This window comes from Dasypus novemcinctus, chromosome 13, assembly GCF_030445035.2.
Source record: "Dasypus novemcinctus isolate mDasNov1 chromosome 13, mDasNov1.1.hap2, whole genome shotgun sequence".
In the NCBI taxonomy this organism is placed as follows: domain Eukaryota; kingdom Metazoa; phylum Chordata; class Mammalia; order Cingulata; family Dasypodidae; genus Dasypus; species Dasypus novemcinctus.
In genome coordinates this window covers 79,850,644-79,868,781 of record NC_080685.1, presented here as the reverse complement: position 1 = coordinate 79,868,781, position 18,138 = coordinate 79,850,644, and the positions used below count along the sequence as shown (strand labels likewise).

At 36.3% G+C, this 18,138-nt stretch overlaps 1 protein-coding gene across 14 annotated transcripts in view; it reads left to right on the top strand.

Annotated features, from left to right (window-relative positions):
* KCNT2 (potassium sodium-activated channel subfamily T member 2) overlaps positions 1–18,138 on the top strand; it is a 452,321-nt gene that overhangs the window by 346,390 nt on the left and 87,793 nt on the right. For all 14 annotated transcript variants that reach the window (XM_058274897.2, XM_058274894.2, XM_058274895.1 and 11 more), the window contains one exon: positions 12,498–12,609. In XM_058274897.2, coding sequence (XP_058130880.1) covers positions 12,498–12,609 — 112 coding nt within the window. The remainder of the gene's footprint in view (positions 1–12,497; positions 12,610–18,138) is intronic.

Sequence of the window (18,138 nt, the reverse complement as noted above, 5' to 3'; positions counted from 1 at the left end):
AGAGAGCCTAAACATGAGTCCCAGCATGGTTGAATATTTATTGTATGATCGTAGGTAAATTGCCTTTCTTCTCTAAGCCTCAGTGGCTTAGTCACAAATTGACCAAGATTTAAGTAGTTTTTAATTACTAAATAAATGTTAGCTAACATAATTATTAGCAGCATAATTATCACTTTCATGCATCAGAGTGGAAAATCCACAGATCTTGGAAATACATATAGCAGCAAACTTCATCTGGAACAACCTCTATCCTAGACACTGCAGGTTCCTAAGGAACGGGCTTCAAATCCTCCAGCAGACACAAATCCTAACTTCACTAAAATAGTTTCCCTCACCTATAAAATGCATGTGGAAAATATTCAACCCATCTTAGAGCATTAGGATATCAAAATGAGGTATATAAAGAATCTGTCACATACAATGAAAGTATAAGTAAGTACTAAATAAGATTAACTCTGAACTTGTGTAAGAACTTCTTGTTCCAGAAGAAGGAATGCACATTCTGAAGTTATTATAGCAAGGCATTTCACTCAGAATATAGCTCATTAGTTATTGAACTATATTGAGTACTATATCTAAACTATATAGCACATGTTCAAAATACATAACAGATGTATAAGCAATTTTTTTCTCTAGAGAATATAAAGCAAAACACAGGGTATAAAATTAATGATGAGGGGTGAGATTTATAGCCAATGAATTAAGTAAAATCGTGCTTTTTGATTCCGTACTTGAAAAAAGGTAATACTTATTGTAACAGGAGCAGATTCTAGGTCTTTTTGATGGAACATGCCATTCTAATTTTCAACTTACTATGAATTTATTTCTATTAGAGTGAAGTTTTTATTGGTTCAACTTTTACTGTATATTTTCTGAAATATTTTTATTTCAAGATAATAATAAATCCTCATCTTAGTGAAAAGTGCACAGGCTATATTTAGCATTTTGAGAATTTTTGTTCCTGCTTCACTGTAACTTTTGTCAACATTGCTTCTACTATAGATGTTAATTTCAATAACCCTCTGGAAATGATCCTTTCAATACCTATTACAATAGCAATTATACACATGGGTAAGCCTAGTTTGAAATAACTGTAAACAAAGATGAGACCAGTCTAGTGAATTTCATTAATTTCAGTTATTAAGTTTTGGCTATTCTATAATATATTGGAAAAAGTAGGAAAAACATTTTAACAATTTAGTAGTCATAATCATTTGTTAATTCTTAACTTTCCATTACAAGACTGAAATGCAAATAAGGTTAAATCTTTTGTTCAGAAGCTTAAATTGATCCTTTGAGCTCTTACCTGTCCAGCTTACTCAGACATGCAACTTCATTTGACAGGCTTCTACTCTACCCATTATTAGCCAAGGACCTTACAGGGTTACTCAGTCCAAAATGATCAAAGGTAAAACTGGAGAATCTCATCAATTCACTTACAGAGTATATGGAGGTATAGGAGTGTAGCAAGGGAGGAGTTGAGAAAGAGTTGGGACAAAGGAAAAATTCCTTCTCATTGAGTTGCATCTATAACTGAAACATAGTCTTATAAGTGAAAATTAAACTGCAAAGTTCAATGTGTCCTTGTCTACTGTGGCAATTATGCATTTACAATTTGGTTCCTGCAAGTGTGCTTAGGAGAGATGCCATTCCTTCTGGAATATACCTTCCCAGGGATATTCTCCACATGCCAACACCCAAAGTTATAGCACAAGTGTATAACATTCAAAATTTTAACACACAGATTTAAAAAAATATATATATATATATATTTTTTTTATTTTAATTAATTAATTTCTACCTCCTCCCTTCATTATCTGCTCTTTGTGTCCTTTCTCTGTGTGTTCTTATGTGTCTGCATGTATTCTCTGGTGGCTTTGGGAACCAATCCTGGGACCTTCCAGAGTGGGAAAGAGGTGATCATTCTCTTGCGCCACCTCAGCTCCCTGTTCTGCTACATCTCTTATTGTCTCTCCTCTGTGTCTCTTTCTGTTGTTGTTGTTTTGTCATCTTGCTCCATCAGCTCTCCACATTGGCTGGCACTCCTGCGTGGGAAGGCACTCCTGCATGGGGCTGCACTCTGCATGGGCTGGCACGCCACCTGGGCCAGGTTGCCACACAGGCCAGACTTGCCTTCACCAGGAGGCCCTGGGTATCAAACCCGAGACCTCCTATATGGTAGATGGGAGCCCAATTGCTTGAGCCACATCTGTTTCCTCACACAGATGTTTAATGAGCGCTTCTGGAACATTCCCGTTTGAGCCAGGATATCTGGACCAAGAGGATCCTTCAGCCACAGACATGCTCTGAGCCACAAAGAGTTCCTGCCCCAACATCCTAGGCCATTAATGATCACTAGCCTAGATATGTTCTTTTCTCATGTTGTGTTCCCCTTTGTGGGCTCTTAGTAGCCCTTTATAGTTCCTCTGGTACAACCTTTGTCCAAGAGGATCCATGTTCCTTGGGGAAGGGATGATCTCCATTCCTCTACTCAGATGGAGCACTTAAACAAATAACCCACTCTATCTCCCCAGTGGCCATTTCAGAACACCAGAGATATTAGGAGATAAAGTCTTTGTGAAGTCAGATCCTATTGTACCTTTCCTTCACTTGTGCATAAGGGGCTGCATTTACACCCATAGGAGAAAACATTCAAGTGAAAATTCCCAGAACTAAGATTGCCCAAAAGTTATTATCTGATTTTTAAATCAAAAGAAAAGTAGTTCCTCACTTTCAAATATAAACTTCTCACTAAATTTACCTAACAAGGAAAATCAGTACATTTGGAAATACTGTATTTTTTTCACATTTTGATAAAGATATATTGTCTAAACTAATTGAAACCAGCAGGTCAGAATGTCTCTTGCATTAAAAACTAGTTCAAAATGACTATGTCAAATTGGCCTATCAAAATGTCCTACTTTAAGAAAGTTTGGCATGTTTAATTTGATGGCATCTCTCAGTATTCTTAATTTCTTGAGAAAGAAAGCAACACTGAGAGCAATTTATTAGCTCATCTTAAGCCCAAATGCAAAATAATGGCAGATATAGGCCTATAACCTAAGTTTGGATGTCAAGAGAAAAGAGAGATGAGAAAACTTTCTGTAGGCACAGTGAAAGTTTGTCTGACTAGCTCACAGAATAGTTTTAGTGCAGATGGGTATGTGATTAAGTAGTTGTTAGCGCAATATGAACAGTAAAATTCCAGAAGTCATTTAGTTTAGAAGTTCCTTAGGATTGATACTGTTTTCATATGAAGATGTTTTTCTTTTTTCTTTCTAAATGTAGCTGACCAGCCTTGTTAAAATAATGTGTTCTCTCAATTCACTGGAAATATTCAAATGAGTCATAGATCTATCAATTCTTTGGAAAGCCATAGAGGTATTCCTATGTTAGTTTGATTGAACTCTAAAACCACCTCCAAATGACACAGAAATATTTTTTGAGTATCTAGTGTTTGGGAGTATACAGAATACTGTGGCTATAGTATGCAGCCCACATCTCCTGGCCACAGGAGCAGGGAAAATATTATGTAAGTCATTCTAAGATGTAACTAGAGCAATATAAGTGTTGTACCCATGACAAAGAGTAGAGTGTTAAATAGACCCAGATAACAGAAATATCTTAGCAGGGTCAGGGAATGCCTCCCTGAGGAATTAAGTGGACAAAGAGATGGGTAGAATATTCAGGTGGGGCAGCATACCCAAAGCTCTGAGGTACTAAGGAAGCAGCATAGTCAAGGACTTGGAACAGAGTAAAGGGAACACTGGTGTGATATGAGTGAAAAGGGAATCGTTTATTGTAGATCGTGTTCTTAAGTCGATCTTCAAATCATTGATGGATTGAGAAGTTTTTTAAAAGATCATTTTAGTTACAAGGTAGAGAATGGTTTGGAGGAAAGCAAGAGTAAGTAAGAGGAGACCATTTAAAAGACTTTTGCAGCTTCAGTGCTGTAAAAATATAGAAAAACTTGTTTAAAAAAAAAGAGAGAGGTATATTGTCTTTAACTTGTCACCAAGAATCATAGATGTATTGAAGAGATGACATTTGTATGCATATGGGGAAAGACTTAATTCAAAACAATACAACTACAAACATAAAGAGCACAATTTTAAAAAAATGCTAAATATGTATAAATACAAGAGTAATTGTTTTATTCAGGACAAAAAGCTTTTTTAATGTTTACATTGGCTATAGTTTATGTGGGTGAAATTTTAAATATAGGAGATACCTGATATTTATAAATACTCTCATTTATTATTAACTTGCACTTGTTAACATGTTTTAAAATTACTTACAAAAGATTAAAATATATTTATATTTCTTTTAATGTTGTAGTTTAAAACTGGTGTTTCATGCATCTAAGTGTATTTATATACCTGTGTATATTAATGTACACTCCTTTTTACTCAAAATCATCATTCCAAGCCACCATGATAGATTAGAATTTATAGTTTTTAGGAAAAACTAGCTCAGTAAGTAAAATTTGTTTAGAATGTTATAAACATTTTCCAAATTTCTATGCTCTTATATTTGTTTGTCCTGCTTTATGATACAAAGACAGTTAGTTTCAGAGTCTAATAGTTTGTGAAATGGAGTATATAGTTTATTTTTAATCTTTATACTGATTGCCATAATTAAGCATGTCATAGATATTTATTGAATGAATTAAAATAAAGGCAGGGAACTAGTCCATAGATACTTTATACATTTTCACAATCATATTTGCATGGCACAAACTATATTATTTTAAAATTACAATATTGCTTTATTATGATTTAAGAGTCTTGGGAAAAACTTATTGCATCCTCTTATTTCAAAAATGTTCTATATTCACAATTCATTTGGCTAATATTAAGGCTCAGAAATAGATGTATGGCATGAGTATATTAAAGATAAAAAATTAAACGTATCAGACAAACATCTGTAAATATAAAATATTATAATTAAATATAAGCAATATTTTACAGATAGAAATGGGCATTGCAGTAATATTTCATTATATAAGCATTTGTTCTAGACTTTTCACTAGGTGGCAGGCTTAGCTAACACATTCAATTTCTTGGTTTAAAATAACATAAATGGCATTGGTTCATTTATAGAATAGAAATGAGACATTACATTCATTTTGTTTTCCTATCTATTTTCAACTCTACATGTCAGTTAAATACCAGGTCATTCAAACATATTATGACTCACTAGGATTTCAGATTTAATACATCTAGCTGCATATGTGTATACATTTCTATTTGACATAATGTATTTTAAAAAGGATTATAAACAAGCTTATTTAAAGTTAGAAAAGTATCATATATGAAAATTAAAAATCATATTTCTCAGAGAAAAACAAATTTCCAAATGATGAAATTAATTTTCATTAATTTGTAGCTATATTTTCTTTATAAATTTCTTCTCTGGCCTTATAGACAAGTACCCTCCCTGATGTCGCTCATAAACTATCCTTTCATTAGTGTCTTAATGCTACTTAATGTGTGAGTATTCAGTCAGTCATGATGATACCATTATAGAAATATATACAGCCTTTTAATTCATGATGTTTTTCTGTTTCATCTATTAGACCATAGCGTTTTTATGGGTAGAAATTTCACTTTGTACATATCTGCATCTCCTGGAGACCAGAACTTTCTCAAAACATATGCTTAATAACTATTTGTTAATTTAGATATTAAATATTGACCTCAATAAATAAAAATAACTGATGAAGCTATGGCTCAGCAGCTACTGTTTAGGAGTATAGTTAGAGATAATGTATATTGTTTCATTTTAAAAATAGCATATTGACTTTTAGTATCCAAAACTGCAACATGTTGCCAGTTATTCTTTTTTTATATAATTATTTTCTTTACTTTAAAGGAGCTTTAGAATTCATACATGTTACAGTGAAAATATAGGGAATTCCCATATACCCCCTCACCCTTTACCTTCCCCCATTAACAATACCTTTCATTAGTGTAATACATTCGTTACAATTAATGAATATTGAAGCATTGCTACTAACCATGATCTATAGTTTACATTATGTTTTACACTTTGCACAACATAATTTTATAGGTTTTGACAAAATATTTAATGGCTGATAGCCATGATTGTATTATCATGCAAATCAATTCCAATTTCTCAAAAATGCCACATGTTAAACCTATTGATCGCACTCCCTCTCCTCGGAACCTCTGGTAACCACTGTCTTTATATCAATATTACAAGTTCTTCCATTACTAGAATAGAAATGTCTACTTTAGTCCATATTTGCATTCTTCCCCTTATGTTTGTAGATTCCTCCATTTTTGAGGATTTTAGGTTGGTGATTCCCACTCTGCTTCTGATTGAGAGGGGCCTTAGATTCCATGGGGGCAGATGGATGAAACTATCTTGCTTGCAGTTGAAGATATTCCCTGCTTCTTGGGTTGGGCATTGTCCATCATCACCCTTTTGTTAGCTATTCTGCATCAATCTGATGAACTGGAGAGAAGGTATTGGCTGTAACTCTGCTGAGATTCAGGGCTCACCCAGTGTATGATCAGCTGGAAGAGTTAAATCTGTTGGACATATATTTAATGGGTATAATGCTAACTATAGGTTCAAATAAATGGGATAGAAGAACCATGTATAGGAAACAGTGAGTGAGTCTAACTTTGTGTAGCAGTTTGACACGGTTACGAATTCCAAAAACAGTTTTGGATTATGTTTGTAATCTGATCTGTACCTGGGCCTGATTGAGTTAAGATTGGGGTTTTAATTGGGCCACAACATTAGGGGATTGAGTCTCCACCCTTGGTGTATGGGGATTCACAGATAAAAGGCATGGCAGAGGATGAGTTGCAGGTTTCTGATGTTGGAGTTTTGATGTTGGAGTTTGATGCTGAAGTCTTTAGCTGGAGCCCTGGGGAAAGAGACAGAGCCATTTGCCTGATAGTCTACAGCTGACCTTGTGGAGGAAACAGAGGCACTGAGCCCATAGGAACCCAGAAAACCTGAACCCTCACAGATGTCAGCAGCCATCTTGCTCCAAATAGACTTTGGTGAGGGAAGTAACTTATGCTTTATGGCCTGGTATCTGTAAGCTCCTACCCCAAATAAATATCCTTTATAAAAACCAACCAATTTCTGGTATTTTGCATCAACACCCCTTTGACTGACTGATACACTGGGAAGACAGTTTATCATATATTCCAAGGTAAGGTCCACTGACAGTTGCCAATTTCCTTGGGTTGTCTGTACTGCCTACAGTATATAGATGTCTCTAAAATCCCCAGGAGCACCCCTGTTTGAGGCACTATTTACTATGGCAGACAGTGAGATCCTCCTGAGACATATATAAGCATAACATCTGAAATGACCTCCTGAATCACTCTGAAATCTCTTAGCTATGAAAACTCATTTGCATTTAATATTTCCCCCTTTTGGCCTAGGTCTTTCTCCAAATGCATTGTTAGTTGGTGCTTGGTATTAATCTGTCAGTGCCAGGAAGTCTCATCCCTAGGAGTCATGCCCCACATTGGGGGTAGGGCAATGAATTTTTATGCTGAGTTTGGCTTAAAGAGAGTCCACATCTGAACAACAAGGAGTCCCTCAGGAGGTAACTTTTAGGCAATATGTATTACCAGACCAGGTTTTGATTTCACAAGAACAAGGTCCATAAGTACAATTAGCAATATCAAGGGCCTGGTGCATTGATCTGCCCTCCTTTGCGAGGAACTGCCCAGGTACTCCAGAGAGTCTCACCACTCTATGAGAGAATGTAGCAGGACTCACCGTGAAGGGAATTCAGTATTCCATCAGTTATTCTGTGGGTCTCTACCCACCAAGATGACACCCCATATCTACATAAGCACACTTAAACACCAGAGAGGCATGCCCCAGGTGCACCTCCCCACATGCATGCCACTGCCACTGCCACTGCCACACGGACTATTAATCCTCCCCTACCACAGCTGCAACCCCTCTGCAACCCAAAACTCCCCCCAAAACAAAGCCAACCAAAAATAACAATAAAATTTTAAAAATCAACAAAAACAACAAAAAATTAATTTTTGCATTGTGCCTTTCATCACCATAAGATCTCATGTCTTTCATGTATATTGACAATTTCTTCTGTATATTCTCCCAATGTCTTATTTTTTCCCCACTTTATTGTCAAAAAATTTTTAGGTTACAGAAAAGTCGCATAGAAAATACAGGGATTCCTGTATACCCCACTTCCTCTCCCCTACAACCTCTCCTACCAATAACACCCTACATGAGTATGGTACATTTATTAAAATTGATGAATAAATATGGATGCCTTGCTACTAACCATGGTCAGTTGTTTACATTATGGTTTACCTTTTGCACCATATACTTTAACAGATTCTGACAATATGTATAATAACCTGTATCTGTCATTGCAAGATCAGGCGAACAACTCCAATGCCCCAAAGATGCCCTATGTTCCACCCATTCCTCCCTCTCCCTCCCCTTGGAAACTATGGCATAGTTCATAGTAATACGCATTAATATTGAGGGCTTGACATACTGGTTTATTAGGTGCTGCTTATGTACTTGAGATGTTCTTGTCTTTCTATTTGAGAATGTAGCAGGAATCCCCAGGATGGGGTTTAATATTTTCTTGTTTATTATGTGGATCTCCACCAAGAGATAACACCTATGCCAAGACAACACATTCATTTTCCATAGAAGCATGCTCCAGGTGTACCCTTTCCCAGATATCTCCCCACCACCAACACCCTGCATCAATGTATCTCTCCTGCCGTATTGCCCCCCCAAAAAATCATTCTCACTGTTGTAGCTTCAACCACAGACCTACAAATTCCCAGAATTAGCCTGTTCATTTCTCCAGTCCTCCCCACAGTTCCACAGATTCCATCCCAATCCCCCATCCTGCTCACACTCACCTTCCAGCATCATCAACCCATCTCACATCCCTGCACCACTATCACCTCCATGCACTGCCAAACCATCCCCTTCCACCTTATCACAGATTTTGCCCATAATGAGCATCAGCTCACCACACTCTACTCCCTTTCTGTCTCCTGATAACCTATCTTCCAGACATAAGCTCTGTGGGTCTGCTCAATTAGCTTAGGTCTTATCAGTGAGGCCATGTAATATTTGTTTTTCAGTGAGCCAGGTATTCTTAATAATTTGTTATGTTACTTCAGCCATTTGAATTTCCTTACCAATGTCCTACCTACTAATTTATTTAATGGTTTAAAGGGGGCTGTAGAACCTGACTGATTTGGTGCCTCTATTTACTAGAATGTGTCCTTTAGGTTGTTATTTCACCTCTCTGTGCCTCTCAGCTTCCTCATCTGCAAAATTAATAATGGAGTCATTTTCTAATATTTGAAATGTTAATACGTGAACAATTTGTTTTTTTTAAGATTTACTTATTTCTCTCCTCCCCGCCCCCCCCCCCCGTTGTCTGCTCTCTGTGTCCATTTACTGTGTGTTCTTCTGTAATTGCTTCTATCCTTATCAGCGGCACCAGGAATCTGTGTTTCTTTTTGTTGCATCATCTTGCTGCGTCAGTTTTCCGTGTGTGTGGCACCATTCTTGGGCAGGCTGCACTTTTCTTTTGCACTGGGCGGCTCTCCTTACGGGGCACACTCCTTGCGCATGGGGCTCCCCTACATGGGGAACACCCCTGCATGGCACAGCACTCCTTGTGTGCATCAGCACTGTGCATGGGCCAGCTCCACACGGGGCAAGGAGGCCCAGGGTTTGAACGTGGACCTCCCATGTGGTAGGTGGAGGCCCTATCCATTGGGCCAAGTCTGCTTCCCCAATTTGATTTTTAATGCACATTGGAAACTATTGAGAGAGTTAAAGAAGTCAAGAAGATGGAGATCAAAATATCAGGCAGGAGGATGTGGCTTTGGTATCTGATTATAAGGGCTTCCTAAATGTACTCTGATCCATGGTCTTGGGCTAAGGACAACCACAATTTTTACCCTTTAGGGTCAGCCTCACCTTAATGCAAAGACCAGCACAAGCCCAACAATCTCCCAAAAGTAATGTCAGTATTGAGCCACATGACCCAGCTCCCTCTGAGGAAGAAGTGAATGAGGGGGTACAGGCTAGAAATACAAAACAAGGGGAAAGGAGATTCTCCCTGATGCTGTGAAGATTTCAAAGTTAACACGTGGAAAACTCTTAGAATTGTGCCCCATAAATTTTAGGTATCATTTTATGGACACTTTTTAACTAAATATTTGTCCCTTCCAAAAGATTTTTTTAAAGGCAAGAAACAAAGAGGAGACTCTTAAGCTAGTTAGTTATTCCTTATATAAAGAATCTCAGAGCATGGATATGGGCTCTATTGTTGAAATGAGGCTACAGGATTTTATATTCATTGATCTATTTTGGTACTTATTTATTTATTTTAATTTCTGTTGTCTGAGATATTGAATATTGTCTGGGACAAACTGTATTATGGTAAATATCTTTAGTGGCATTATTAATTTATTTCCTAAATAAATACTTTTGATACTACCAGATGGCATGAGATTTGGCAGTTGATGGCTTTCCTAGGCTTGCCAGATGGAGTTTTGCTGGCCTAAGATTAAACTGATTTTTTTTCCCCACAAGGCCACTGTTCTAATTTTTTAAGAGTTTCTATTAAAATGAAGTTTAATTTGTTGAATTTACTACTGCAATGACTTTTGAGTGAAAAGAGAGTAGACCTCTAGAAAAATTTGGTATACGGATGATAGTGTTCTTCCATAAACCAATCTAGTTAAATTGTTGCACCTTTTTCATGAAGATTTTATCCACTGAACCACTTATCCAAAAATGCACCAACAGGAATTGAGACATTGTTTTTGTAACAAAGATATGTATATAAAGGGAATGGAAGGCTTAGTACTAGGAACTGAAAGAGAAATTTTGCCTTTCCAGATATTATGATTTCTAAATTTTACTTGCTGCAATTTATCTAAATCAAGAAATACAACTTTTTTTTTCTCTCAAAATGGAGGTGAGGCCTTAAAATACTGTCTATCTTTCTGTACAGATTATTAAGAATGGATTTCACAAAATACCTGATGACATACTTTTCAAAGGCTTTCATTAGATAAGACACAAATATTAGTCCACTGAGGTAGAGAAGAGGACATATGAGTTTCAGATATTGTGGAAAAAAACTGTAAGAAAGTTTACTCTCTTACTTGGGATGGTACCCAAAGCCAGAGTTGAGACAGAGCTGAGAGGCAGGCAACACAGGGAAGACGCAGTCATAGGCTGCAGTGATAGATGCCTTCAGCATGCTAAGCCAGCAGGCAGGCCAGTCTCCCCCGGAGAAGGGAGAGATCCTGACCAACATCAGTCAATCAGCATTAGTGACCTTGAGCTGAGGGCAGTTAAAAACTCATTTGTAGTGCTGGGATGCAGGGATGAAGGTCCTATCTTAAAAAAGACATGTTTCTCTATAAGGCACCTAATCAAGAGCTCAGGCACATGGAAGTAACAGCATTCTCACTATTGGAACTGAGACAAAGTAAGAGTAAGGTCAGGAGTAGAAACTGATTTGTTTTTGAACCACTAACAGGCTGTTTATAGCCTGCCTAGTTTCAGTTGTTTATAGACCCAAAGTTCAAGGTGAGGGCTCAATCCAGTGGTGGGAATTAAGTGGCCATAACTGTGTTTATGGGGAACAAAGCTAATTATTATGGAGTGTCTGCCACAGAGAATTCTAAACTATTTGGACCAAGAAAGCTACCAGTGATAAAAAAAATCAGGTAAGAATCAGATCTTCAACAACAAAAAATATAAAAAGACATGTTGTATCATCCTCTCCCTTTCTCTTGTGGAAAATAAAGGGAAAATGTCACCTATATATGCGCGCGCGCGCATGTGTGTGTTGTTTTGGGGAGAATAAGGGGAAAAGCAATGTAAAGCTATGAGACAAATGAGAATTCTCAGAACCCTATTAAAACAATATAATGCTTTTGTTATTCATTGCAATAAAATTTTATTCAAAATATTTCATATTTCCTCTTCTCAGTTCAGTGTAGCAATATTTGACATTTAAAAATTGAAAAATATGAGAACAGGAAGCCAGAGAGAATCAAACAGCTTGCATAATGGGCAATATGCTTATCATGTGAAATTTCTGCCAATCAGATTATTCCTTACAAATTTCTGTTTCAATATTATCCACAAAATAACCTTGTAACTTTTTAAATAAACTTTTTGAGTTGTTCTATGCTGTTTTCTGATTTTTAGAGGGAAAATGTAGAATAAAAGTCAAATTACTGAATTTATTTTTATTTTATTAAAATGTTTGTTAAAATATATTTTGGAAAATAGTGCTTCATTTTTCTTGTATTGTACAGAACATTTTATGTGACACTGTCTGCTGCTGTAATTTTATATAATATATTATGCCTAAGGCCAGGAATCACTCACTCATAAAAATATTGTTATAAAAATACTATATTGGATTGTTAGTGTAATGTAAAAATTTCTTTGAAATACAGGTTGTTTTCCAGTCTCAGTATTATCACAGAACTTACTCACCCAGCCAATATGAGGTTCATGCAATTCAGAGCCAAAGACTGTTATTCTCTTGCTCTTTCAAAACTGGAAAAGGTAAGACTCCACATTGTTAAGAAAATTAAATTTAACTATTTTGACTCAAAGAATATATCCAGAAATTTCTATATGTAGAAAGGCTATGAGATAGTGAAAATAAAATAAACATGCTATTTTTGAGTTTTCTTATTTTGGGACTAAGCTCTTAAAATGTGAGGCACTTATCCACAAATGAATACAATGAAGATGTTTTGGTGATATCTCGTTTTACCAATCAAAAATTGAAAATATGATTTATGAAATAATTAATTGCAAGAGAAATGTATATACTCATTTAAAATGTGTTATATTGAAAAAATTAGGATTGATTTACTTTACCATGAGAATATTTACTTAGGACTTTACAGTTTTCAATTGTCCTTAAGGTCTTGGAAAAATTGCAGGCTTTGCTGAAAACTGGATTCTCAGTGAAGTCAGGGAATGCTGGATTCCCAGAGATACCTGGCTATGTTACATAAAAGAATTTAAGACCATGCCAGTCTAGTTAGGCCAGTGAAAAGAGTTTATTGAAAATGAGAGGAAATAATTGAAGTACAATCTGAAGATGTGGATGTGGGATCCTCCAGGCAAAGAGAGAGCATATTGGGTTGGGAGACTGCCTTTCTTAAAGTAGTTCTTTACTCCTCCCCTTTCCTAAATTTGGGGGAGGAGCCCCAGCTGTTTGCTATTGTATTATTCAGCCAAAGAGGTGCCGATGCAAAGTGCAAAGAGCCAGAACTCTGTTGGCTTTTATAAAGAGTATTTATTTGGGTTAGAAGTTTATAGTCACAAGGCCTTAACAAGTCCAACTCCAAATTACTTCCTTACCAAACTCTGTCGCCATGCGTTGAAATAAGATGGTGGGTGATGTCTACAAGTGTTCGGCCTTCCTCTTTCCTCTTAAGGCACCATGGTCCCAGCTTCTTCCAATCTCAGCTGTAAGCTGGCATAGGGCTCATCTCTCCCTGGGGTTCGATTCTTTCCAGGCTCAAGTGCAATGTTCCCTTCACAAGGTTGGCTGTAGACGCTCAGGTTCATCACTCTTCCCAGGGACTCTGCTGTGTCTAATGAGCTTTCTCTCTTCCTTTGTGTTCTTCTTTGTGTTTCTACTTACATGTGAGAGTCTGTTTTATCAGCCCCTCAAGGGGGCAGGACTCAGTGCTGAGTCACACTCTAATGATGTGGCTGAATAAAAGCCCTAATCTTAATTTAATCAGATGTCTCAACTGAAACTAGTACAATCAAGGGTTATCATGCTCAGAGGAACCAGGCCAGTTTACAAACACAATCAATATTTCATTTTGGAACTCATAAATAATATCAAACTGCCACAGCTGTTCTAACTGGTTGTCCCACCTGTTTGGTCTTAGGAGACTAATGGGGAGGTCTGTTTGGAATTATCCAAGGCTTCCCCTTTGCCCCAGAAAGAGTTCCAAATGGGACTCATGACCAAGGTCTCAGTTGGGTTTCCTGATGGGGTCTCATGGCCATATTCTCTGTTGGGTCCCAGCTGTAAGTTGTCTTTTCCTCTTTTCCCTTTACTAACCTGCCTCACCAGATATCACACAACCTGAGAAAAAGCTGAGTTTACTGCTTACTGACAAGGGAAACCACCACCTCAGTAGAGCTGTCGAAGTGTTTCAGAATGGGTAAAGCAAGATCAGAATTTGCTGAGAATTGGAAGTATGATTTAATATAAAAATTTCAAACTAGGGAACTTAATTAGGATTGGTTAATGATCAGGATACAACAGGTCATGCTTGGTAGAAACAGCAAAGTGAGGATATTGAGGCAAAGATTAAAAGAATCTTTGGACTTAAACTGTCTGTTGTTGCTTTCCATCAAAGAGTTGATGGGTCCTTGGAAAAGTTCCTGTAATAAACAATCAAACCATTTATCTGGGCAGGAAAGTCCAGAAAACTTAATGCTAATGAAGCAGTGGAACTGCAAAAACTTGTTATAGAGAGAGTAAAGTTTGAATGTTGAAATAGATGGTTTTTGCTTTCAGCATTTACTTGCTACTAATATACTGGGAAGATTGTAAAAGAAGAAAAAAGACAATTTTATACATGTAAAAATTTGCTAAAATTGTGCCATCTTCTTTGTTAATAACAATTTGAGAGAGAAAGATAATGCTACATTATGCATTTTTTATTTGTCCTGTCTTTCATGTAACAATTAATAATGCCTGTGGGTCACAAAATGTCATTTTGATACCAACCAAAAGTGCTTCCTCTTCATGCACTTTAAGAACCAATTCTTGAGACATCAGAGAGAAAGAGTTTGTTTGCATAAGCAATGAATAACAGTTGCCTGTTATCCAGCCCAAAACCTGCCTCCTGAAATGCAGTAATTCTGATAATTTGTAATATCCATGCTTAGTATTTTATGCTAATGAGTAATTGGAGTGGAACTGGCACAGGTTCCTTCCTTAATAAACATTAAGAGGCTGAACAGGATGGGCGATGGGACCCAAACTGATGTGAATCACGAGATTATTACAATCACAAGGTAATCATTATCAGAGATCAAAGCATGGGGAAGGGGGGTTACAGAGCAAAGGTCAGTTACAAGGTTTTTCATATGAATAATAAACAGAGGAGGGTGGCTTGGTTACTCTTCAATAGAAATGTTCACAAAAAAGGATAAAATCCCTCTGGAATAATAATCATAGTAGCAGGTAGAAATGACTGTATGCAAAGGTAAGACCCCTTTGGAATAATCATCATAATGGCAATGGAAATGACCACGTATAAAGGGTAAGGCCAGTTTCAGCAATTCATATATCAACCTTTGTCTATTTTGTAATAACTGAAAGTGGGAAGTGGATGTGGCTCAAGCGATTTAAGCTCCCTCCTACCACATGGAAGTGGTTAGTTCTCAGTGCCTCCTAAAGAAGACAGTGAGCTGGCACAAGGAGTAGACATGGCAAGCTGACAGAACATGATGACACAACAGAAGACACAAGAAGAAAAACATGATGAGAGACACAACAAAGCAGGGATCAGAGGTTCCTGGTGCCTCCTAGAGTAAATGGGCAAGACAGCAAGCTGACGCAACAAGAAGACACAACAAAAGACACAGGAGGAAGAAAATAATGAGAGACACAACAAAGCAGGGAACGGAAGTAGCTTAAGTGATTGATTACATGCCTCCCTCCACAATGGAGGTTCTGGGATCAGTTTCCAGTGCCTCCTAAAGAAAACAAAGAAGAACAGACACAGCCAGTACAAACAATGAGGGGGGTAGGGAGAAATAAATAAATCTTAAAAAAAAACAAAACTATAATATACTGAAAGTAAAAAAAAAATCTGTATTATGATTTAGTAATCATAATTAAATATTAATTCTTAAACCTCAGTTACAACTCCTCCCTCTCCATCTTGTAAAATTCCCAATCTCTGGGAAACTTGGATAACAATGTTTCTGGCTTCTTCATGCTGAAAGAGACATTGAGATTATGGGGGAGAGGAATGATGCTGGTTATCATTCTTGAAAAGACTGGTATCTCTGGATTTCAGGGTTTATCTGGCATAGGAATAATTCAGATATTTCCTGAAAAAATAAAGTAAATTGAGAATTATAGGTTTAAATTAAAGGAGTAGAACCATGTTACATTGGGGAAATAATTTTATGGCTTCCTTAGGTAGGCACCTGGAGTATTCCTATGGCTTTGCCTACTGAGGATTTTGTACTTTCTGCCTGAAACCTGCATAAGAGTAACCTCCAGACACTGTTTGAAATCTCTTTATCATTAAAATATTATTCTGTTACCAGGGAAACCTTGATCCCTGGAAGTCCTGTCCTGACCCATATAGAAGGGAACTTAGTGAACTGACTTGTACAGTTTGGCTTAGAAAGGCAGGCCACATTGGAGGAACAAAGAGATTTTCAAGAGGTGCCTCTTAGGTATTAATTATAGTTAGCTTAGGTTTGTCGTTACAGAAATAAGTTTCATGAGTGCAAGTCTTGAGACAATGGTCTCAGTTTACTAGCATATTTCTTTTATCAGGCAGGGCTTGCTTATATTTCAGAGTTTATCCTGATTCTCCTAATTAATCTTTAGATTGGCCCCATTTACCTTTTAATTGAAGTCAGATTCTTTATGTAGCTTCTTTAATTAGGGTGATCTCTTCAAAGTAATGCTGCTGCTTTAGCTCCTTAGAACTGGTTAATTTTAGCTTTGAGTTCCAGGTGTCATACAGATGCATACAAATTTTAGGAAGTTATTATGTTACACACAAAGAGTAAAGCATCTCTGGATTTAGAAATAACAATTAGAGACCAGAACCCAGGAATAAATGTGACTGCTACAAGAGCTTACAATCTAGGCCCTAGTTCCCTTGTGAATATTTTAAATAAAGCTGTTTCTAGGGTAGTTTAACTACAGACTGTAGAAGTCATGTTTTGTTTTACTTTTATATTTTTACCAAGATAATGTTAATCAACAGGTAAAACATAACTTATAAACTTGTGTGCTTTACCTTTAAAATCCCTTTTTAATGAAGATGAGTTGACTCCATGCTCTTTTAGAGAAGCATCAGAACAGAACAGCCTAATCAATAAAGGATTTTGGTTGTTTTCGTAACATATCGTGTTCTTCTAAGAATAACTAAAATTGTAACTAACGATACCACCACCATGCTGATAAGTATTAGGGTAGAATATTGACAGTGAGAACTTAAGTCTTTAAGAATTTTATATAATCTCTAAATATATAAATAACATCTAAGTAACATTTTGCTAATATATATTTAACCAACAGATTAGAAAATGCCTTCAACTTCACAACACTTCTCAAACAGTTTTCATGTAATTCTCAATATGCTAAATGAAACTAACTACATTTTTTAAGTTTCTTGGAAGTATTTTACCTCAGTTTAAAATGAACAGCTTCCACACTGTTTGATGTAAGATGCACAGTATTAATGAATAAACTTCAGAAGTACAGAAAAAAACCTATTTTCCCAATTATTTTACAAAAACGTAAGATTCCCAAAGGAATCGAGATTATCTTTCCACTGCCATCACCTTAATATAATCAAACGCCAATTGGAATAATAATATTTGCTCTTTAAGAGTACATTTACTTTCAACAATGGTGATGATTTTTTTTTTAAAGCTTCAATGTGGAAATGTGACATGGGTAACTGCAATTTTTAAGTGTCTGTAATAGACAGCTGATACCAGATTTAATATCATTATTAATATTTCCCTTAGCAGTAAACATAAATCTGCACATTCACAATAGCCATAGGAAATAAATACTAGAAGAGATTACCATCTTGGTAAAAATTCTGATTAGAATGAAATGTGACTCTAAAACTTTTTAAAAATTGTCAAAATAGCATCACATTTAAAATCTTTCACAGTTTTCACAAGTATTGTGTGCCATATTTTTTCCATTGTGAATTTAAAATGTGAACATATTGAAAATGTTAATTTCATTGATGACATTGGTTTTGGTCTTACTTTAGGATTACTTTCTTTATAAAAATTTGCCCTATGTTGTCTGTTAATGGTCTCATTGGTCTTCAATATTTCATA